The sequence below is a fragment of the Exophiala bonariae genome (assembly GCF_035927105.1).
Source record: "Exophiala bonariae strain CCFEE 5792 chromosome Unknown scaffold_13, whole genome shotgun sequence".
NCBI classification, from domain to species: domain Eukaryota; kingdom Fungi; phylum Ascomycota; class Eurotiomycetes; order Chaetothyriales; family Herpotrichiellaceae; genus Exophiala; species Exophiala bonariae.
The window spans coordinates 210872-235066 of NW_027042488.1; the positions used below are offsets into that span (position 1 = coordinate 210872).

General features: G+C 49.6%; 4 protein-coding genes across 4 annotated transcripts; 3 read left to right on the top strand and 1 right to left on the bottom strand.

Moving 5' to 3' along the window:
• Window positions 1-161: 161 nt before the first annotated feature.
• On the bottom strand, window positions 162-1147 carry LTR84_002407 (uncharacterized protein; the record flags this gene model as incomplete). The annotated part of the gene is made up of 2 exons (XM_064846017.1): window positions 162-974; window positions 1031-1147. 2 exons carry the CDS (start codon window positions 1145-1147, stop codon window positions 162-164), a joined length of 930 nt encoding a protein of 309 aa, XP_064706242.1.
• A 707-nt stretch (window positions 1148-1854) lies between these two features.
• Window positions 1855-2619, top strand: LTR84_002408 (uncharacterized protein; the record flags this gene model as incomplete). Its single annotated transcript, XM_064846018.1, has 1 exon — window positions 1855-2619. The coding sequence occupies one exon, from the start codon at window positions 1855-1857 to the stop codon at window positions 2617-2619; it is 765 nt and encodes a 254-aa protein (XP_064706243.1).
• Window positions 2620-6518: 3899 nt separating this feature from the next.
• LTR84_002409 (uncharacterized protein) lies at window positions 6519-13139 on the top strand (the record flags this gene model as incomplete). The annotated part of the gene is made up of 1 exon (XM_064846019.1): window positions 6519-13139. One exon carries the CDS (start codon window positions 6519-6521, stop codon window positions 13137-13139), a length of 6621 nt encoding a protein of 2206 aa, XP_064706244.1.
• A 2382-nt stretch (window positions 13140-15521) lies between these two features.
• On the top strand, window positions 15522-22574 carry CUT6 (Acetyl-CoA carboxylase; the record flags this gene model as incomplete). The annotated part of the gene is made up of 4 exons (XM_064846020.1): window positions 15522-15713; window positions 15778-15948; window positions 16021-21780; window positions 21831-22574. The coding sequence occupies 4 exons, from the start codon at window positions 15522-15524 to the stop codon at window positions 22572-22574; spliced, it is 6867 nt and encodes a 2288-aa protein (XP_064706245.1).
• Between the last annotated feature and the right edge of the window lie 1621 nt (window positions 22575-24195).

Genomic DNA, 24195 nt, shown 5'->3' on the forward strand with positions numbered 1-24195 from the left:
TTGCCTCAGAGCTAATCTAATAGTCCACGCCCAACACACTTTGGGACTGATTTGCAGATTGGTCGTGGCCACTAATCCAGGCTCTCCTTGAATGTGCAATTTTAACTCCTTGCAGCAAAATTGAGAGATTAAATTTGCTTGATTGCATCTACGTCCAAACTTTACGTGGTGGGCAGCTCTCCTGCCGATAGCCCCAATTGCGACAAAACCCAGGAAGGACCTTGCGCAATCCATTTCTCCAGCTGCTGCTCATTGTTCAACCAGACCGAGCCCATCATACCAGCACTATTTGCAGTCGTGCCATCAATGTTCTCTTTCGACCGCGGGATGACCACGATCCACCGCTTTGTGATCACGACATTATGCGGGACCTCGACCTGGTCGTCCGGAAGAGCCAAAACGTGTCTGCGATCGCCAAGAAACCGTAGATATACATCAAAGACTTCTAATGCCGTCACGGCAGGCTTACTGAAGCGATGTAGAAAATGAATGAAGGGAACTGAAGACACAGGCATGGCTTGTTCGCGATCTGGGAATAGACCCCACCAAGACATGTCTAGCCCTGGTGCATCAGGGTGTGGAAGCACCTGCAGATGCTTGTGGTGCCTACTGGCTCCCGCGGTAAAGCCACCGTTGAACATAACATAAAATCGATTGCCTGTGCTGGCCAGTAGCGTCCATGCTGCTTGCAGATCAGCTAGGGAGAGAGGCTGATGCTGGCGTTGAAATGAATCGATCGTCAAAAGCAGCAGTTGCGGTCGAAAGACGGGGAACTTGTTCATCACAACCAGATGCGTATCGTTGATCGTAGAGACCAGCAGATCAGGGTGAGCATTGCCAATATCGCTCCCTGGCCCGAATGTTTGTGGGGGTGTTCCAGGACGACTGTTGGATTGTTCCCTAAGTTCGGGGACAATGAAAGCCAGTTCTGCAGCCTTCTTGCCCGCAAGTGAGTTCGTGACTTCGTATCTGAACTGTGGAACGTGTCAGTGAAGGGGACTACTGGCTGCGCCATGCCGTGACAACGCACTCGGAATCCTTTCTGTTCGAACTCGGTCACCCGAGAAGGGTGGTGAGTGATGATCCCATTTGCGACAAGGCTGTCGAATCGAGACAGCAGCTCGTCATTGCCCAGACCCAAAGACATCGGTTCGAGTTAAGACTCAAAACGCCTGCTTCGTATATCCCAGGCCACGTCGACCTAAGGAGGACGTCTCAACGATAATGTGACGATCAGTCGAGAGCCCCCTGCAGGCGTGATGGGGTTGTGAACCGGTAGCCGGGGTAGATAACGCTTGGGATAAGGCGCCCTGCCTGCTTTTGACTTGTCTTAAAGTCCCCCACGCCCCCCTAGAGTGCTCTGCTTTACGGTTTAATTGCCAGTCCCAGGAGGTTTGACCCCGTGCTCGTACGAATTTGCCTGCTGAAGACGCCTAGATCCAGGGCACCAGGGATGGTACGAGGTACTCTGTACCCGTCTGCTCCGGCTTGGGACTCGTAAATGCATTGTTCGTATTCCTTGCTTGGCCTTACCTTTTCCTGTGGCCCAGTCTGTCACCTGAGGCTCTAACTACTTGTCGCTTTCACTTTCAGACACGCCACCGTCACACCCATTCGTGGCAGTTGCCGTTGGGTGCAAGCAATGATTTTTGCTGATCACCTGGTGACCTATCGAGAACCTTGTGCCTCAATCGAGTTAGGTCTTTGTTCATTCTTGAGGCTCTGCAAGCTTGTATTGAAACAAGGACTTGTGTGCCTAATTTCACCGCCTACATACGAATGCGCGCATGATATAACTCTCATGTCCAATTCCGTTGCCCGTCGATCGATCGAAACAAATACTTGTCGTTACAAATGGCGAGCACAATACTGTCGGCAGCTCACACCGAGAAACTGAACCGGGTAGAGACTGGCGATGCTGGCTTTTCTCGGCTGGAAGCCACCCTGGTCACAAGCACTGAGGTCGTACCCAGACCAAATTCGAAGCAAATGAACGACGTCTCTCGTCATGCCCAAGTTCAAGATCACCAAGTTCAAGCCGAACTGGATTTTGACTGGTCACTTGACAGTCACCATTATCCACTAGCAGACCTTCGATCTCTCCAGCAAGTGTTCGATAGCGTTCAATGCCATAAGCATTTCCGTCACCATGAGAACTTTGCCGCAGCAACCGATATCGAATGTTTGGAGGTAACATCCACAAGTGCCGGTATGGTTCTCTTCCTTTGTTATCTACGGGAACTAACTGAAGCCAAACACATGTGGACTCAAATCAATAAAGTCGATGACCAACTAAGCAGTCTGCAGAGCCGCGATCGAGCCCAGCTCTCGGAGCTCACCAAACAGCTCCAGGTCATTAGCCAGAACGCCGATTCGCACATTGGCAACGCAGATGTTTGCATTATTACAGCAACGGGGATCAGAGATGCACATGCCCGGCTGTTCCCCGGGATGCTGCAACAATTTCGTCATCAGCAGGTGAGAGACTCTGTCGACTACGTGATCGACTCAATGCGGAAACAGAAGATATGGTTCCTTAATTACAAGAATCGCAAGGATAGCACTATGAGCCTCGTGTACAACCTCGTCACTCAGCAGGATGCGGCCAACAACATCTAAATAGCCGCCGATATGAAACGAGATAGTACGAGCATGAGCGCAATCGCGGCATTGACGATGGTATTCCTCCCTGCAACCTTCACCGCCACAGTCTTAGACGCCGGTATCTTCTTTTCACCGGGAGGTAATCGTGTCGAGGTCGATGGCATCTGGTGGTTCTGGCTCGCTGTGACTTTGCCATTGACATTCATCACCATGGGTTGCTGGTGGTGGTACAAGCGAAAGCAGCACGAGAAGCCTTCGTTGGGGTCTGACAGCGATGGGAAGAAAAGGCCCACGAGTAGACCCTGTGCAAAGCGCCGCTCAAGTCTTGCAAGCTTCACATTGTCCAGTCGTTTCAATACTGGTCGGTCCGGAAGTTTGGGAGGCAAGTTTGGCTGACCTTCTGAAGAATTTACCTCGGGTGTACCATCAGCTTCTCCCTCAGCATTGTCAGTGTGTGCGTGTGACAGCCGCAGTTGGGCAGGATTATGTGGAGTAGTAGTCAGTAATTGATCTGCTAATGACTTGAGAACTATCATTTTCGTAGATCATAAAAGTCCAGAGGCTAGGAAGGCAATGACCGCACTTCAGATACAGATCTTGGGCGCTCACAACCAAGGCGAGAAATACTTGAAAAATGATCTTCATGACTGTGCACTTGTTGTCCGTTCTTTCCCTTACTGACAAGCCATGTGTGCAATACATGAGACATCGCTTCTGCCATTTTCATCTAATGTATGAGTTCAACCTATGGACTTCTTAATGGTAGATACGAAGTTAGATTGGTCGGCTGTTTCGATTTTGGACCCTTGAGATGCATGCCCTCCGAGGACAATAGATTCATAACCAAACCCTTTCCCACTGAGTGCTCTTGCCATTTGACAGACTGACGTCATCTGCAAACCCCAAATTCCAGTGTCAGGGACTTTCACTTCCTGTAGTTTGATGAATGTTAGGCGCACAATCTAGAGAATTGTAAAAATTCTTGCACTTTGCCTTCAGACAGAGATGACATAAAATATCAAAGAAGCACAATGATTCATCGTAATACCCCAATCATGGGTGATCGATACACCTATGAGCCTCAGCAGTCACCTAAAGCCCGGCCCCTGCTTCAAACTGCTTTTGGTTTGATCGGATGGGCTGATCGAAACCGAAGATGAGCAGCCACGGAATGTGCATGGATGCAATTGTTCTGCACATGTGGATACTTGAAGACCATCTTACCATACTCTCTCATGACTCGATTTCCACTGCCACGTCTTCGGCTTGTCAGTCCTTCTCAATGTTCAACCTTCAAATGAGAAATAAGTGAAACTGAAGGGCAGATGTTCAGTGCTCTGCTCGCACAGTCGAGTCCCATTTCAATTCAGACGAGAAGCATTCCGAACCCTTCATCCTCTGGCCCATTGCCTCGAACTATGCGATTATAATCCCTATTCCCCATGGTATCTGCACCATTACCTATGGGACTCGGTAGACCATCGAATCAAGTGCTCAATAGAGATTTGGGCGACGGCAACGACCCAAGGCATCATCGCAGGGAACAAACCCCCAGGTCTAGAGAGGCATATCCGTGGTCGTGGTACAGCATGAGTTGCAGGCGTTGACAGATGGCGAGCAATAAAAGATTGCAATCGCCGCGGCCATGGTGCATAAGTGCCGAGGCCACATACAATTGAAACTTGCCATCGATGACTTGATTGATTTCAGCAGAACCTGTGTGGCGCCCGGCAGGATACCATGTGTCTGGGTTGTTTGGAATGTAAAAGTAGGAGTACGCGTTGCCCAGAAAAAAATCAAGCACTTGGGGTTAATACTTCGAGAATTGATTCCGCATCTTGAGTTGTCTTTATGTGTTTTGGAAGGCTTCTTTTACCTCAAATATTTCGGTATGATGCAGTCAGTCTCATTGATCAGAGAAACGCCAAACGGCGGTGATGGACTAAAGACGATCACAATCTCGAAGAACAGGCCAAGTCATCGATGCGGCGATGCCATTATCTTCCCCAAGCATTTCTCCTTTGTGACGGGGGCATATTTGTTCTGTCAAAGCTCGAAACTACCGCAGTGCTCTCAAATCCACAGCATGTGCAACTGGCATGGTAGATGGGTGTCTTGCCGTGCCAAACAAGACATGATCTTTCGATGACGATGTTCAAAGAATGGGGTTGTGTTAAGCTCGTGCCAAGCGCTCCACTTCGGTAATTGTCCCAATCGGTGCAGCATCACGGGCTCCACCGGCCTCCTTTTTCGTTCCGCCTTGTCATTCGGCAGCCTCGTGAGCTCCAGATTCTATAACGAATTGGACCCCTCGATATTTAACAGTGGACTGGCGCTATTTCCTCACGGGATCTGATAGGGGTTCTCTGGTGTTCTTTCCGTCGATCAGAGAATTTGGGGGATTTAGTCCGGTTGGGACTTCCAAACCGTTTGGAGGACGCTCGATGGCTTGGTGTTCTCTGGGTATGGCTGTGAATGTCTTGCAATCTTCAGACGTTTCAAAGAAAACCATAGGGCCCAATTTCTTACAGACTCCCTGGTGTGTTCAACAACTCAGCTCTTCTCTATTGTCTTTCTTCACCTCAGGTCTGCCCTGCACGGCAGCTCTCTAGCATTGCAAGCTTTCCAAGGGAGTGACGCTGGCAACACGATCTGTTCCACCCATAGAGGTCTTTGTGGGATATGAGACACTGACGAGGCTGTCTTTTGGAAACGTGACATCTTCTGATCAAGTTTTCAAAGCAAACAAGCCATTCCATCAGATGACAGACTCATTTCAAAGTCGGCCGAAAGCTGCGAAGGTTCTTGGAGAAAATGCTGCCAGTGTATTGTGCTGAATGAACTGCTTTGTGTTCTGGCTTGTCTGGGAGATTGATACGATTTGACAAGACTTGTACCTGCGAATGCAAGTCTTTGTACGCTGAGACAGGTTATGTGCAGTTTGATCATGAACAACGATTATGTCGGCCATAGAGCGAATAGCCCACCAAAAGTCAATGGCGTTTCGGGATTTCTCATATTGCGAAAAGACTTTGTATGGCATACTTTGACACTTAGAAATTTGTCTTGTCTAAGGCGAGGGGAGATGAGCAGTCATCTATAGCCGCGTCTTGGAGGCAGCCATGCAAAATGCAAACACGCCGAGTCCTACGATCTGCTAGTGCGATACTTTTCACACACAAGGCTCGCTCCGTTTCAGTGTACACACCAATCTCAACACTGCTTCATCATCCTGCCTTGAAGGTCTTCTATTACAGTATCACGTCTACTCTATTCATTCATCTGAAGCCCCCTTATCTCTTCTTTCTTGAGAGGGAACGCTATTATCTCTTTCTTGGATAACTTTGTCGTTGGATAACAAGAAGGCTGCCTTCCAATGAAGGTGTTCTGCCTCATTGAACTCCTCAAGTCTTTACCCTTCATCAAGCACACAGAACCCAGTCGCAGTTCTTGAGCATACATTCCCTCCTTCACCGGAATTCACCCACAGTCAAATCACACGCCAGACAAAAGGTGTCTCCGTTCAGAAAGCCAGGAAGAAGTGCGGCTGCCCTGATTCGCACTCTTTCTCGTCAGGGCGACAAGATCCTTCCAACTTAGCGCTTTGAAGCTCTATTCTTACCACATCCCAAGCCTCTCAACAGTTGTTTCACTGTCTACTTCAGATACCAAGAACAAAAACTGGTTCTCTACCTTGCTGTATGACTCAGGTATCTTATTTACAGATGCTCAACCCAACTAACTCAGTGACCAGCTAGGTGCCATCAACTGATATCAACAGTCAAACGCAAAGCCAGCCCTGAGAGAGCGACACTTTTTTGGATGCAAACGATTCTTCCCCCCAATATATTTGCTCTGTCAGAATCCTAGCAACCTGCCTTCCAGGGCAAGCCCCCGCATACTGGTCGTGAGGCATGGTCGCAGGTAAAGGTGCCGGGGCAGACTGCCCTGATACATCAGCTCTACCAAACCCAGTCCCAAAAGGTTTTGTTCGTCCAAAGAAAGCTGCGAGGATCTACGGAGCCACCAAGCCGAGCCTTCGTATTCCAGAAAAAGAGACGAAAGTCGAGACTCTCAGAGGCAATGGAAACTCTGCTCTGTATCACATAGTCCTTGCAGAAGCAAGAAAGCAGTCTCATGACGATAATCCTTTGCTATGTGCACTGCAAGTTGAAGACCCTGAAACTGCTCCAGAGGCCAATCGACCTCTCAACACAGATGAGCAGAAAGCCGGAAACAAGAACACATGGAACGGGCTTGTACCAGATAGCTCCGTCCCGTTAAGAAATATCGATGACATATTTGACCATATCACTACCAAGGCTCGGGAATTTGGGTTGGACGAAGCACAATCGCCATTCATTCAAGACAATTCTAGGATTCGCATTGTTACCATGTGTTCAGGGACTGACAGTCCTCTGATCGCCTTGAACATGGTTCAACGCAGTCTTCAACGTCAAGGACAGGCATATTTCAAATTCAACCATCTCGCAAGCTGTGAGATTGAACCGTTCAAGCAAGCGTTCATCGAACGAAATTTCTCTCCTCCAAACATCTTCCACGACGTCACCGAGTTCACCGACCATAAGGCCGAACCAGACAATCCTGAAAAGCTTCCACGCAACGCATATGGAGCAACTCCAGAGATACCCAAGGATGTCCACATACTGATCGCTGGGTCATCTTGTGTCGATTATTCTGGACTGAACAACAATCCAAACAAGGAACATGGAGAGTCTACTAACACTTTGACTGGAGTTGCCGACTATGCCGATAAGTATCGTCCAGTAATTATCTTGCTTGAGAATGTTGCCAATGCAGATTGGAAAACACAGAACGAAATCTGGGAACCTCGCAACTACTTTTTTCGAACTGTGAGAGTTGACAGTAAGAACTTCTACATACCTCAGACGCGTGAACGAGGCTACAGTTTTGCCGTGGACATGGATCGAGTCGCGAAACTCTATGGGCGTGATAAGGTTGAAGATGTGTGTCAAGACCTCTACGACTGTTGGCTAGATTACATGGGTCGCTTCCAACGTCGTGCATCGACTCCATACACCGAATTCCTCCTTGACGCTGATGATGCTCGCTTGCATATTGCCAAGGCGATGACAGAAGACCGAAAGGTCAACAAGCTCAATACTGATTGGAAATCCTGCCAGACGCGTCATATTCGAGAGCGAGCTGAGAAATTCCTCGGTACGAAGCGTCCTTTCACCAATCGAGAAAGTGGTGGACGCAGCAAGTTGAGCGACCATGCGTGGCAAAAGTGGAGTTTCGGGTCCTCAACACGTGAACAGGATATGCTTGATATAACCATGCTTCGGAGTGTATCTGAGCGAGACATCGACATCACGAGCAAATCCCGAGTCCTTGATATTTCTCAGAATGTGGATCGAGAAACGGACAATCGTGCTTGGGGTATTGTCGGATGCATAACTCCTAGTGGCACTCTTTTCGAAACATCAAGAGCTGGCCCCCTTGTTGGATTGGAAACTCTCGCGCTTCAAGGCATGCCGATCGACAATTTAGATCTTACAAAAGCCACGTTGAAACAACTCACAAACCTTGCAGGCAATGCAATGACGACCACAGTCATTGGCGCTTCCATTCTGAGCACTCTGATAGCCTGCCACCAACTGTCCACTGATCGACGACGTACCCCAGCTTCGAGTTTGAACCTTTTTCAAGAGTACATCGACAACCATGTGCGTGATCCTATCGGGAAGACTGGTTTTCTTGAGTATCAAGATGTGAATTTTGAGAACTCATCTGTACTGGAATTTTCCGAGAGTCTTCAAAGTCTAAATGTCAATCAGTCTGCGCAGAGCTCATGGCAAACGATTGTCAAAGAGGCCGAAGCATCACAACGCCTGTGCGCATGTGAAAATCTTGGTGAGCATACTACTACTGATGTGAAGTACTGCCACACATGTTTCTATACCGTTTGTAACGGTGGAGATTGCAGTCGAACTCCTCACGACAACTTCGAAATTCTGAAGGTGGACCACGCAAGTCGTGGAGCGACAGATGCCTTCATCGAACGCTTGATCCGAAATTTCCCTGGAACTGTCAAATTTTCACTTCAAAACAATGATGAAAATCAGAACACTGAGGATGAATTCTTCCTCGACCCAAGTGATGGAAGACGCACACTTCTCAACCTCGCATTCCATTTCACAGGTGTCCAGTATGGAGCTACGTGGAAAGTGTTATTCGAGTCGTCAATTGCCAGATTAGAGCTCGAATTCGCTCGGGATTTCCAAGCTACCTCCAAGGCGCACCATTCAAACTTAGCACTTCCGCAAGCTTTCAAAATTCGGCCAGTTTGGTTGCTCTTTGAAAAGCATACATCAAGTCTAGTGAATAACAGCATAGAGAAAGACAATTTCATACACCCAATCGCACGAATGTATCCGAAGCTCACCTGTTTCGATGGCAATTGGGAGTTTTGGAGAGGTCCTGGAGGTCCGGTTGGCCTGAAGGTCAGACCAAGCAACACTTGCAAGGTCGCTTGGGAAGCCAAGTTGGGGCTTCAAGGAGACCTCTTCCCGAAGCTCCGCATCCCTGATCAATTAACGGTGTCGGCCACGGAAAGTACTAGTTACCTCTCAGAATCCGAGGTAGAGTCTCTACATAATGTGATCGGGAGTTACAAGCTGGTCGAGAAGTGTCCGGCACCATACGGTCGTTTGTATGTGCGACAGAGTCCCGGAGGGTCTCGACACTGTCCTGTTTTCTTCTATATGAAGTCTGGTCATCTCCAGGATGCCATTCATGATCGAATGGAGTTCAGCAAAGAACCCCCGAGCCTAATATCTACAGACGACCGCAATCTTCTACTGAGACTCAAAGACCGATACCTTCCGACATTCCGAGAGTCTGAAGCAAAGCCACAGGCGACAAATGTTACAGGTGTGCTTTTCAACACCTGGATGAAGGTCGGCAATCTAAGCTTGAAGCCTATGAAATCGCCTGCAAAATTCTTCGTTCAACGAGATTCATCATTCATTACACAGTCTGGGGACTGTAAGGACTCACTTTCAACAGTATTTCTTGCGAAATGGATTCCAAGAGAGCACCTCAGTCAATACCCTGAAGGCAAATCCACGATTGTACCGCTTGAAGATAAGCCCGGAGCGCTCAAGGATTTCAGCTGGATGAGAATAGCTGCGGCAAAGGTCCCCCAGCTTGCCCTGGGATGGATTTACTTCAGTGATCAGTCTCATGCTGGAAGCTGCTCGGAGCCAGATTTCACGCCCGACCAGCACACGAATTCAGAGGAACATTCAGCCGAAGGACTCAAAGTTGTGTGTGCACCAAAGCCGCCGCGACTCCAATGGGTAGAATTCCGTCTGAAAGTTGGGGACGGTAAGACGAAGCCGGAGAAAAAGCTAATAGAAGATGCTAAGGCAGCCCATGACTACGAGAAGGCACTGAAGTCAAGACCGGTTCCTATTCTGGCCATTATCCACTGCAAGGCAGGCGAACTGTCCTTGCAAATTCTACTCAATCCAGTGGCATTGTTGCACCGCGCAAGAGCAGAGCTCGCTTTTAGTGAAGACAAAATCTATTCACAATGGCGTTTGTGTTATTATCCCCCGTTTTCCCCTCGGCCAAAGTTCCCGCGTCTCAGATTGCTCAGCAACATGGAGATGGCACTCGCGCCTTCGAATCCACGCCTTTTCAAGCAACTATGGGATTCTCAGCGAAAAACTCTGACTTGGATGATCGACTGTGAGAGTTCAAAGTCACTTTGGGTCGAAGAGGCTCTGAAAGAGACATGCATTCCAGCTCTTGGATGGCGCCTCGAAGTTAAGGCAAGCAGAAATTTGGTAGTCCGTGGAGGAGTTCTTGCAGATAAAGTTGGGTCTGGCAAGACAATCACCACCCTTGAGCTGGTCCGTCGAGACCTTGCGAAACCACTCTTCCCTCATGAGAGCATTAAATCACATATCTCCACAGACGCGACTCTCATCATCGTTCCGAAGAACCTGTTGACGCAATGGGAGGAGACGATCAGAGAAGTTATGGGAGCCACATACTCTAAGAATTCAACCTCCGGAAGATTGATAGTTCTCCGGGAGCCCAGGAACATCACAAAATTCTCTGTTGGTGCTATCCGCAAAGCCCGAATAGTCCTGGTGTCTCTGAGCGTGTTCGAGCACAATGACTATTGGCAGGAGCATCGTATGGTTGCCTGTGCCCCGAATGTGCCAGAAAAAGCTGGTCGAGCTTTTGACGAATACCTCGACGATTCGCTGAGCAATCTTTCCAAATTCATTAAAGCGTCTGATGATTGGAAAGACATCAATGGGTTCTGGAAAGAGTGGAGCCATGCCAAATGTAAGATTGGTAACTATAACCGATTCAGTGGAGTCAAGACTCGCAAAAGTAAGAAGGCCGAGTACAAGGCAACAATGCTCAATGCTGCCGTACCTGGCACTCGGAAGCGGAGCTCCTCTTGTTCTTCCGCTTCCTCCGTCTCCTCAGCTTCTTCACAGACGAGTAGCGTTGGCCCACCACAAAAGAAGTCCAAAGGTCAGAGTGCAGTTCCTCAGGTGATTGTGAAAGCTCCCAAAGAGGCAAACAAGGTCTGGATTGATGCTTCGACCGAAGCTTTCATGAAAGGGGAAAAGGCCGACTTCGAAGAAGAGGCAAAGGAATTTCAGCAAAACAAAGACATTGCACCCGTGCTCCATATGTTCAACTTTCGGCGGTTGGTTGTTGATGAATTTACCTACGCAAAGCCGCTCACGCTGTCCACGTTGCTCAGAATCAAATCTAGCTCCCGATGGATGCTCTCTGGTACACCCCCAATCCACGACTACGATTCTGTGAACACGATAGCAAAGCTTCTGGGCACCAAAATCTCGACCTTTGATGAACATAAAGGTACTCATGGCTTCACAAGAGGGCCTTCACCAACCGATCGTCTGAAGTCCCTTTCTGAAGAATTTGCGGAACACCAAGGCATTGGATCACCTGCGTTCATCAAGTATCTCTATGGTCGTGCTCAAGACTTTTCCAACACTTTTATTCGTCAAGATGATTGTTCAGAACCCAAACAAGTCAAGTCACATGAGTTGCAGCTCTTCATAGGTAGCATCCCGGAGCTTGTTGACCATGTAGAGGTCAATCACATTATGACCTACAATGACTGCCGATTCAATGTCAACTTGACTCCAGCCAGAAGAAACAAAATGACTTTTGAGCGATTGCGTGAGGCTCTTCGTGAGAGTCATACCGGACCTCGTGCGGCATCAGTTTGCTCCATGACAGACCTCGCGGCTAGTCGACAGCCGGAGCCATACAAGCACAACAAGCCCGTGAAGCCCATGAAGCTTATCACTCCCGAAGACATTCTGAAGGAAACGAAGGAGAAGATCATAAAGCTTTCCGAAGATCTTCTTCAAGAGCTACAGGAACTGTTCTACTGCAAGAGAAGCACTCATAAGGAGGATTCATACATATCATTCCGAGTCTTTCTCAAAGATTTCTACCGTCTTGACCTGCACAGCCTGGATCCATCAGTGATACCTATTATTGATCGTCTGATTTCATATGCATCAGAAAACGAACAAGCCTTCGAGAAGCTTCATGTGACCATAGCAGCAAAGAAGCCAGGGGTCGTCAAGAAAGAAGAACAAGAGGAGAAGATCAAAGCACGGATAGAACAGGCGACAGATGCATTTGGCAAGCTCGTGCCTCACTATCAGCGTAAAGAGGTGGATCAGCGCACCGTGAAGGCTGATAATCTGGTTGGAGATATCGTCGACACTTGCCGGCGTCTGCAATTCATCATTGTTGCAAAAGCTGTGAATGAGAAGAAAGCTCTTGACAAATGCTCTGCCTGTGGGAATATTCCCGATTCCTCGGATGAGATTGAAAAGGTCGAGATCTCAGGAGTGTGTGGCCACATCGTCCGCTGTGCCGCATGTCCTGCGTCGTTACCAAAAGCGCTGGAAAGATGCCCGAACGAGTACTGCTCTGCGGAAATAGGACAGGTCTGGGCTGGAGATTTCTTCTCAAAGAGCGCTGATGCTCAACAATCGAGTCTCATTACGGTCACCAGAATGATCAAGGCCGTGGATATGATCAAGGCCATTCCTGATGATGAGTTTGTCCTGGTCTTCGGTCAATTCAAAGACATGGAGACACAATTCATGGTAGCCTGTCACACTGCTGGGATCTCGTACGAGGACGGTACCAGAAACTCGGCCATGTCAATTGCGAGGTTCAAGCGAAAAGCGGAGCAGAAGGTGGAAGGAGCGCCGAAAGTCCTCCTCCTACAAATCGATTCGGAGGATGCGGCGGGGTGGAATTTGCAGTGCGCCAACCATGTGGTGTTTCTGGCCCCCTTTGTGGGAGACTCGGTGGTGCAGGCATGGGACACCATGGTGCAGGCAGTTGGACGGGCTCATCGCCCCGGACAGAAGAAGAAGGTGCAGGTCTACCATATCTATGGTGCAAAGACAATTGAGGAGAAGATGACCAAGATGGTCGTGAAGAAGTTTCAGGAGACACCATAGCTGTGGAGTGTGTTGGGAGGATTGGAGAAAGCCTACAGGGCATTGTTTGAATAGATAGACCAATTTATCTCGATTGTATGATTAACCACGCATTCCTGAAATTTCCCTCCATGCTTGAGTGTGCCAACGTCGCGTTGTGAGTGTTGAAGTGAGGCTGGAGTGAGGTGAAAGAATCTGAAACAAGGGTCCAACAAGGGTCTGATCAGGGTCCAAGTGAGGCTGAAGTGAGATATTCTCCGGGCGCCTGGTGTTCAATAGGGCACCCGGTTGTCCTGTTTTCGTTGCCTGTCGCGTGGGAAGCTCTTTCACGGTGGCGGCCGCGTAGATTGTAACGAGCACGATGGCATCGACTACATCGCCAACGACGGTACCGATGGCAACGGAGAGCCCAGATGTCTTAACGAAAGCAGCTATGACGGTGATCAGAATGGCGACGAGGGTGACGGTGACGACTACACCATCAGCGACAGCTAGCACACTACGAGAGTTTACTGCACCTCTTTAACATAAAATAGACCCTTTGGACTCTGGCAGGGGTTCATCCCTACGAGATTTCTTTGTGTCTACCTACCTCTTGCGTCACACAGCGTGTCCCTACCACGGAGGGCGTCCACTGTTCCGAATGTGGGAAGATGGAAAAGGGGATCGAGCCTTGTTACCCGCAGTCATGTGACTGAGCTTAGACACCCTTCTAAAACACACGCTTTGTGGTCGTGAGGCTCTCCAACCCCATTGACGAGGAGATCAAGCTCACCATGTATACAGTACGCGCCTGAAGACCATCTACATCATCGACTTAGTCGATCTGACAGCCTGTCATGATGGTGATGAGTGCAGGCAAAATCAGTTTTCAGACCCCTGTCCAAGGGTTCTGCCCACGCTAGACCCGGTGGGTGCTGGGGGCCCAACACCCAAATTTAGCCCGTCACCCACGAGTTTTTGAACAATGGCTGGCAGGACGGAGTCCGAAATTAAAACGCCATTGCCCACACGATCTCGGGACGAGAAAAAGGGACGCTAGAGCCACCTGGTTAAACCCGTCTCGGCATCCCGAGTCCCCAGCTGAGGCTGAAGAAGATAAGCCAGAAATTTGATATAGCATCATCGACGACAAACTACGGATACGGAGCAAGGGCGATCAATAATAGATCAAGGCCAAGTGGGCTTGAACCATCACTGCGTCTATGGTTTGATATACGATATACGAAATGTGGCCGGTGGATGCAGCTTTGCGCAACGTCGGCGGGTTTTCTGGTCTCACCACTACTGGCACTTGTTTCCAAAGAATGGTTCTCGTGGTCTCATTATTTTTTTTTTCTGTTTGACGTTGACTGGGACTCCCATCTGTCCGCGGGGAATTTTGGGGCAGCAGTTGCATGGGATCTACTCCCGAGGGAGACAGTGGCAATTGACAAGGCTCTTCTGGTTGCACATTACTTGATATACTCCAGGTCCCACGTCATTTTGCTTGGACTCAACAAGCGGCTTGAAGGGGATGGATATGAAATTTTTGTTGGAGATGGGGTTGAGAGAAGTTTGTCTGAACAATGGCCCCGATGGGGATCTTAGGGGGAGCTTTGGTGGAGTCGGGGGTGGCTGCTGAACGAATGGTGAGCGGCACGATCGACGCCTGTGGGTAACCCGAGGCCGCTGAGGCCAATTAGGGGCCAACCAGCCCCGGTTGGCCCTGCGCCTATTTCGATTCCCAACCAAAACTGCACCTGCAAGTTTTGTGAACCCCCCGAAGCCCAAGAGCTTCTCCGTACGGGTCAAGGTGCCAGTGCCAGTGCCAGCGCCTCTCGGAGTACGAGGTCCTGGTGACCTCAATACACAATGCTGTGTCCCGATGCCTTCTGTGTTGACTCGTTCCCTGGTTGGCAATGGCAGACTCCAGCAGAGGCGGCGTGACGGGACTGAGTGGTGATGGGCAGCACTATCCGTGATGGTTTCCCACTAAGTTGCATTACTGTATCCGTACTCGTAGAACCACCTTGAACTAGAGATCCAACAAGGGACACGCTGCTCTTTCTGCTACACACACTGCAGTTGAACCGCATCTTATTATACCTACCCTACGCCGTCACGGTCTCACGCACATTGTTTCTTCTCTCTTACCATTTCTCTATTCTCCCTCCCTCCCTCCTTCTCTCCATTCTTCCTCACTCTGAAGCCCTCAACCGACCACTCCGTTCCTTACACCAACCCCTCTTCACTCTTGACTTTCCGTTGGGCTTGTGTTTGGGACATCGGTACAACCAAAGTAATCGGCGTCATCCCGGTCTCCTATTTTCGACACTGGTGAACCAAACTCCTCAACCCCTCTTTCTTGCCATTTTGCCCTTTTACCACCTTCGTTGTATGGTATAGACCTAGCCTGCAATCATGGCTCCTCCCACCCCCAACGGCGTCAATGGCTCTCGCAAAGCCTCGCTCACCAGCAGCCCGCCCAGCGCCTGGCAGGCAAAACACCCCATTGCATCCCACTTCATTGGCGGGAGCAGACTAGAAAAAGCTCCTCCGAGCAAGATAAAAGACTTCGTCCAGGAGCACGATGGTCACTCTGCCATCACCTCGGTAAGTCGTCACACTCCCAATTGTCCCCGCGCAAGAACGCAGAACACTGACCCTGAAAATCCAGATTCTGATTGCGAACAATGGTATTGCCGCAGTCAAGGAAATCCGTTCCGTGCGAAAATGGGCCTACGAGACGTTCGGCGACGAGCGTGCCATTCAATTCACTGTCATGGCCACTCCGGAAGATTTGCAGGCAAATGCCGATTATATTCGTATGGCCGATCAATATGTTGAGGTACGCAGAAAATTACAAGAGATGGGACCACCAGCCCACAGAAAGAGCTACGGCTAACCATGTTTGACACAGGTTCCTGGTGGCACAAACAACAACAATTATGCAAACGTTGAGCTGATCGTTGATGTGGCCGAACGCATGAACGTCCATGCAGTTTGGGCCGGCTGGGGTCACGCCTCAGAAAACCCCAAACTGCCAGAATCCCTTGCAGCTTCCCACAAAAAGATCATCTTTATTGGCCCCCCTGGCTCTGCCATGAGGTCTCTCGGAGACAAGATTTCTTCCACAATTGTCGCACAACACGCCAAAGTTCCCTGTATCCCCTGGTCAGGAGAGGGTGTTGACACAGTCGAAGTTGACAAAGAAGGCATTGTGACTGTCAGAGACGATATTTATGACCAAGGATGCGTACACTCCGTAGCAGAGGGTCTGGCGGCTGCCAAAAAGATCGGCTTTCCAGTCATGGTCAAAGCATCTGAAGGTGGTGGCGGCAAAGGTATCCGAAAGGTGGAAAATGAGGAGGAATTCCCTGCTCTGTACCACGCCGCAGCCAGTGAGATCCCCGGTTCCCCAATCTTCATCATGAAGTTGGCTGGAAATGCTCGGCATCTGGAAGTTCAGCTGCTCGCTGATCAGTACGGAAACAACATCTCACTCTTTGGCAGAGATTGTTCCGTTCAGCGCAGACATCAAAAAATTATCGAAGAAGCTCCGGTCACAATCGCCAACCCCGACACCTTCCACCGCATGGAGGAAGCTGCTGTCCGGTTGGGAGAACTCGTTGGCTACGTCTCCGCAGGTACTGTCGAGTACCTCTATTCGCATTCTGACGACAAATTCTACTTCCTCGAGCTCAACCCCCGTCTCCAGGTCGAACATCCTACAACTGAGATGGTCAGCGGAGTCAATCTGCCAGCTGCTCAACTTCAAATTGCCATGGGTATCCCTCTTCACCGCATTCGTGACATTCGCTTGTTGTACGGTGTGGACCCTCACAGGGCAACTGAGATCGATTTCCACTTCAAGAATGAAATCAGCTCCAAGACTCAACGACGACCTCAAGCAAAAGGCCACACCACAGCTTGCCGTATCACTTCCGAAGATCCTGGTGAGGGCTTCAAGCCTTCCGGTGGTACTATGCATGATCTCAACTTCCGATCAAGCTCCAACGTCTGGGGTTATTTCTCCGTCAGCTCTGCTTCCAGCATTCACAGTTTCTCCGACAGTCAGTTCGGTCATATCTTTGCCTACGGAGAGAACAGATCTGCTTCCAGAAAACACATGGTTGTTGCCTTGAAGGAGTTGTCCATTCGTGGTGACTTCAGAAATACCATCGAATACCTGATCAAGCTCCTGGAGACACCCGCCTTTGAAGACAATACTATCACAACAGGCTGGCTTGATCAGCTCATTACCAACAAACTGACTGCCGATCGACCAGATCAAATCCTTGCAGTCCTAGCGGGTGCTTTGACCAAAGCCCACATCGCCAGTGAGGCAAGCATTGCTGAGTACCGGAGAGGCCTTGAGAAGGGTCAAGTGCCCTCCAAGGACATCTTGAAGACGGTCTTCCCTATCGATTTCATCTATGAGGGATCACGATATAAATTCACAGCCACCAGGGCAAGCCTTGACAGCTACCACATTTTCATCAATGGCTCAAAATGCCATGTTGGTGTCCGAGCTCTTGCTGATGGTGGTTTGCTCATGCTTGTGGCTGGCCGATCTCACAGTCTTTACTGGAAAGAAGAGGCCACCGCTATCCGCCTGAGTGTTGACAGCAAGACCTGCTTGCTCGAGCAAGAGAACGACCCTACTCAGCTGAGAACACCTTCTCCTGGTAAACTTGTAAAATTCAGTGTTGACAATGGTGCACACGTCAAGGCTGGTCAAGCATTTGCCGAAGTTGAGGTCATGAAGATGTACATGCCACTTATCGCACAGGAAGATGGTGTGGTACAATTCATCAAGCAGCCAGGAGCCACTCTGGAAGCTGGTGATATTCTTGGCATCCTCTCTCTTGATGATCCTTCCAGAGTCAAGACCGCTGAGACTTTCACTGGCCAGCTACCTGATCTCGGCCCACCACAGATTGTTGGTAACAAGCCTCCTCAAAAATTCGCTCTGCTTGACGGCATTCTTCAGAACATTTTACTTGGATTTGACAATCAAGTTATCTTGGCATCGACTCTGAAAGAGCTCATTACCGTATTAAGGGATCCTGAACTTCCATACGGAGAGTGGCTCGCAAGATCATCAGCTCTGCACTCAAGAACTCCACAGAAACTAGATGCCCAGCTCGAGCAAATCGTGGACCGGGCCCACTCTCGTCAAGCCGAGTTTCCTGCCAAACAGCTGCAGAAGGCCATTAATCGGTTCATTGAGGAGAACATGTCTGCCGCCGAAGGTGCTGCTCTTCACACCACGCTGGCTCCTTTGGAAGAGGTCATTACCAAGTTTTCCGATGGCTTGAAGGTCCATGAGCTGTCCGTTTTTGCCAGTCTCCTTGATAAGTACTGGGAGGTGGAGAGGTTGTTTGCCTCTGGCAGCCACCGAGACGAAGATGTCATTCTGAAACTTCGAGAAGAAAAGAAAGATGACATTGCCTCCGTGGTCTATACCGTCTTGTCTCATACCCGGGTCTCAGCCAAGAACAACCTGGTCATCGCCATTCTTGACCTTTACCGACCAAATCAACCCAATGTCGGAAACGTTGCCAAGTACTTCCGACCTTCTTTGCGACGACTCACTGAGCTGGAGTCCCGGGGAACTGCTAAGGTGGCCCTCAAAGCTCGCGAGCTTTTGATCTTGTGCGCCATGCCTTCGCTCGAGGAACGATCATCCCAAATGGAGCACATCCTGAAGTCCTCAGTCGTTGATTCGAAGTATGGAGAATCTGGCTGGGAGCACCGAGAGCCTGACTTGGACGTCATCAGAGAAGTTGTCGACTCTCGTTATACCGTGTTCGATGTACTGCCTCTCTTCTTCGCCCACAGTGACCCATGGGTCGGCCTTGCTGCACTTGAGGTGTACATCAGACGTGCTTACCGTGCTTATACTGTTAAAGAGGTGACCTACCACAATGATTCCGAGCCACCATTCCTCCTATCTTGGGACTTTGTTCTCCGAAAAGTTGGACAGACTGAATTTGGGTTGCCATTGGCTTCGTCCTTCCCCTCCGGCTCAGCAACACCTTCTTCCCAAGGTAGCCCTTTCAAGCGAATCACCTCTGTCAGTGATCTATCATATCTGAACAAGGTCCAGGGTGGCGACGAGCCATCCCGCAAAGGTGTCATCGTCCCCTGCCACTATCTTGATGAAGCCGATGAGACCCTTGCACGTGCATTGGATGTCTTCCCCAAGGGTGGTGAAAAGAAAGCAAGCCAAACATACCTCATGCCAACTTTGGATAGCCAGAGAAGACCTCAGAAAGCAGATGCGAACGCTGAGGATGAGTTGGAAAATGTTATCAACATTGCCATCCGCGATATTGAGAACTTGAATGATGAAGAAATCATGCCTCGTCTGGAGAGCCTTGTTACCGAGTACAAGAAAGAGCTGCTCGCACGCAAGGTACGCCGCGTCACCTTCATCTGTGGTCATAAGGAAGGAAATTACCCTGGATACTTCACCTTCCGTGGCCCTACATACGAAGAGGATCAGAGCATTCGTAACAATGAGCCTGCTTTGGCTTTCCAGCTGGAGCTTGGAAGATTGTCAAGATTCAAGATCAAGCCTGTTTTCACTGAGAACAGGAATATCCATGTCTACGAAGCAACTGGCAAGGGTATTGACAGTGACAAAGTGGTTGACAAGCGCTACTTCACCCGTGCAGTTGTCCGTCCTGGCCGCCTGAAGGACGAGATTCCAACTGCCGAATATCTCATCTCCGAGACTGACCGTCTCGTGAACGATATTTGTGATGCTCTTGAGATCATTGGTAACAACAACTCGGACTTGAACCATATCTTCATCAACTTCACGCCCGTTTTCAACCTTCAACCTCGGGATGTTGAGGAACAAATTGCAGGCTTCTTGGAACGTTTCTCGAGACGTTTCCTTCGCCTCCGAGTTACCGGCGCTGAAATCAGAATCCTTTGTACCGATCCAGATTCAGGGCTGCCTTACCCTCTCAGAATTATCATCACCAACACATCAGGGTATGTGGTCCAGGTCGAAAGTTATGTTGAAAAGAAGTCACGCACTGGTGAGTGGGTGTTCGAGAGTATTGGTGGCACCACCAAGCTCGGCGCCATGCACTTGCGATCTGTGTCAACTCCATATGCCTCCAAGGAGTGGTTACAGCCAAAGCGTTACAAGGCTCATCTTATGGGTACTCAATACGTCTATGACTTCCCCGAGCTTTTCCGACAGGCTATTCAAAACAGCTGGGCCAAAGCTGTTGCCAAACATTCCTCATTAGTGGAGTCGAGACCTGAGATTGGCACTTGTGTCGAGTACAATGAGCTGGTGCTCGATGATTCCGACAACCTTGCTGAAGTTTCCCGTGAGCCTGGTACCAATAACTGTGGTATGGTTGCTTGGTTACTGACAGCCAAGACGCCTGAATACCCAAGAGGCAGAAGGTTTGTCATTGTCGCCAACGACATCACCTTCCAAATCGGTTCATTCGGCCCAACTGAAGACAACTTCTTCAACAAGGTTACAGAATTCGCTCGCAAGCTTGGTATCCCTCGTATCTACCTTTCTGCCAACTCTGGCGCTCGTATCGGTATGGCCGATGAGCTCATTCCTCACTTCTCTGTCGCATGGAATGATGAAGAGAACCCATCCTCGGGCTTCAAGTACCTGTATCTGACGCCTGAAAAGAGAAAGAAGCTTAGCCAGAAAGAGGTCATCACCGAGGCCATCACCGAAGAAGGTGAGGAGCGTCACCGAATCACCACCATCGTCGGTGCCAAAGATGGTCTTGGTGTTGAGTGCTTGCGAGGCTCTGGTCTGATTGCAGGTGCCACCTCCAAGGCATACGAAGATATCTTCACAATTACGCTTGTCACATGCCGTTCCGTTGGTATCGGTGCATACTTGGTGCGACTTGGTCAGCGTGCCATCCAAATTGAGGGCCAGCCCATCATCCTTACCGGTGCTCCTGCACTCAATAAGGTTCTTGGCAAGGAAGTCTATACCTCAAACCTCCAGCTTGGTGGTACGCAAATCATGTACAGGAATGGTGTGTCTCATATGACTGCCAACGATGACTTCCAGGGTGTGGAAAAGATTGTCGACTGGCTTTCCTTTGTTCCCGACAAGAAGGGCCAGCCTGTCCCTGTCAGCCCGTCGGCAGATCCATGGGATCGTAACATTGGGTTTTGCCCACCGCCTCGTGCACCTTATGATGTCCGTCATCTCATTGCCGGTAAGGAGGATGAGGAAGGATTTCTGTCCGGTCTCTTCGATCGTGACTCTTTCCAGGAGTCTCTTGGTGGGTGGGCTAAGACTGTGGTTATTGGTCGTGCTCGACTTGGTGGCATTCCCATGGGTGTCATCGCTGTTGAGACTCGCACTGTGGAGAATATCAGCCCTGCTGATCCTGCCAACGCAGACTCCATTGAGCAAGTCGTTCAAGAAGCAGGTGGTGTATGGTTCCCCAACTCCGCCTTCAAGACTGCACAGGCTTTGAGAGACTTCAACTATGGCGAGCAACTCCCAGTTATGATCCTAGCCAATTGGCGTGGTTTCTCTGGTGGTCAGCGCGACATGTTCAACGAGGTCCTCAAGTACGGCTCGTACATCGTTGATGGTCTTGTCAAATATGAGCAACCTGTCTTTGTGTACATTCCTCCGTTCGGAGAACTACGTGGTGGTTCATGGGTAAGTCAATCTACCCCTGTTTTTCGTGCTCTGAGACTAATTTCATTCAGGTCGTCGTTGATCCTACCATTAATCCCGAGCAAATGGAAATGTATGCTGATGAAGAATCCCGCGGTGGTGTGCTCGAACCCGAGGGCATTGTTGGTATCAAGTATCGTCGCGAGAAGCAACTTGAGACCATGGCTCGCTTGGATGCTACATATGGCGAACTCAAGGCTCAATCTCTTGCTAAGGGCTTGACACCTGAACAGTTGAATGCCATCAAGACTAAAATGACCGAACGTGAGCAATTGCTTGGCCCCATCTACCAACAGATTGCCATCCAATTTGCCGATCTCCACGATCGTGCAGGACGAATGCAAGCCAAGGGAACCATTCGATCTGCATTGAAATGGCAAAATGCCCGAAGATTCTTCTACTGGCGTCTACGACGAAGGTTGTCTGAGGAAGTTCTGTTGAAGAAGCTCACCACCAGTCAAGCAGCAGGCGGTAGCCCAGTAGTTGTCAACGGCCTTGCACAGAAGGAGACCAACCTGGCCATCCTTAAGAACTGGTCCGGAATGCTTGATGTCGAGTTCGACAAGGATGACCGCAAGGTTGCTGAGTGGTACGAGAGTCATCGCAAGGAGGTGTATGCCAAGATCGACGCTCTCAAGAGCGAAGCCATTAGCAAGAAGGTTTCGGAATTGTTGATGAGCAACAAGGAAGGTGGATTGAAGGGTGTACGAGAGGTGCTGAGCCTTGTTCCAACTAGCGAGAGGGAGCAGTTGGTCAAGTATCTTACTGGAGCATAAAAGAAGGGACAAAAGCATGGATAAAGAGATGGCGGTCGGCAGTCTAGACGAATTGCTGTGATGCCTAGAGGGTTAACGACAGCGTGATTTGTGCGCCTTGGCTTGGGAGCATTATGCACTGATGTGGTGTTGTTTGTTTCCCTTTTGGCTACAGGCTTTGTATGGAGTTTTGTGGTTTAGCTTTTGTTTTACTATATTCCAGCTTAGCTAGTGTTTTGTAGCAAGCCTTTATACCCAATCTTGGTGTGTTCTTCCTATTGGTGCTCAAGTATCATCCGATGATACTCCAGGTGGTTCTTGACATGAGTAGGTACTTACGTATGCAGTGGGCCTTGACTTGGTTTTGCAGAAACTGGACGATGGCAAGGTTTGCACGTAACAGGACTTTGCATCATTGCTTGCCAACATGTATCATCGTTGTCGAACGCTAGTTATCTCATGGCATGGAATTGTGGTGTTTCCTCACGAACAACGCGATGAACTCGAAATCGCACACGAAAATCCCCGAGATCATGGCAACTTCATTCAGTACGGAACTCCATCACCACGCTTTCTAAATTGGTATACTCATGGCTTTGAGAGGACGACAACTCCCGGAGACCTGGTCCCAGTCAAAACTCGAGTATGAACCTTCGTGACGTGACGAACTCTCTTCTTCACGAACTGGCACTACATACGCATCGTTCCTGTTCAGAGAGGCGACCATGCGCAATCAGTCCTGGATTGGTGTGTTCGAAGACGTCATGTCGGTGTCCACGCCATGTCAACATCTGGTTGCACAGGGCCGTCGGTCTAGACTCACAAACTATTCTGACAATGCTTGCTCCCACCGTCCTCCGCCCAAACTGATCTGCGTACGCGGGGCCAAGCTGGCAACCAACACTCACTAGGATACCAGTTTTTATTATTTACATCCTGGAGCATTTGCGGCGATCATTCCTAAACCCTATCTTGCAGATGGGAAACACTAGCACTAGACAGCACAGAATGGTAGTTATTGCTCGGCCCTGGTAGCATGAGCGCCCGATGATCAACACCTTTGTTGCTCTCGTGACCGTCAATTTGCTTTCGGGTGGGCAGCTGTGACGAACTAAACCAAAGTAGACAAGAGTTTAGGGTTGGGGCCCATGGCTTGTGTTCATTGACAATGCCCCGAATTACAAGCACATAGTTCTATGACAGATAATGTTCGGAGACAAAAAAAAGGCTTATGAGTGTCGGGTTGTAGCTTGTCCTCCACGGGCAAACGAGCATTGCTGCCGAGAGTGTCTCACACGGCGCAGGCACTTTGACATGAAAAAAAGTCTCCACATCGAGCATTGCCCAAGTAGTAGTGGACCCAGGAACTACGAGCGCTTCCCAACAACTTGAACCAGATGAAGCCGGAAGACCCGTAACGCCCCTGTGAAACCACCGTCCTCCGCACTCTTTTTTTCTGAATGAGGGTGAGGGGTGTTGAGAATACCAGTGATGCCAGTGATGACGATATGAGTGGGTCAGCACGTGATCATCAGCCAAACACCAAGCAACACCGAGCACAGAAGGCGGGGTTGCAAGCATTTGGTAGCCGAAGCACTAATGCAACCTCACTTCCATCACTGCTACTCGTACACGGCACGAC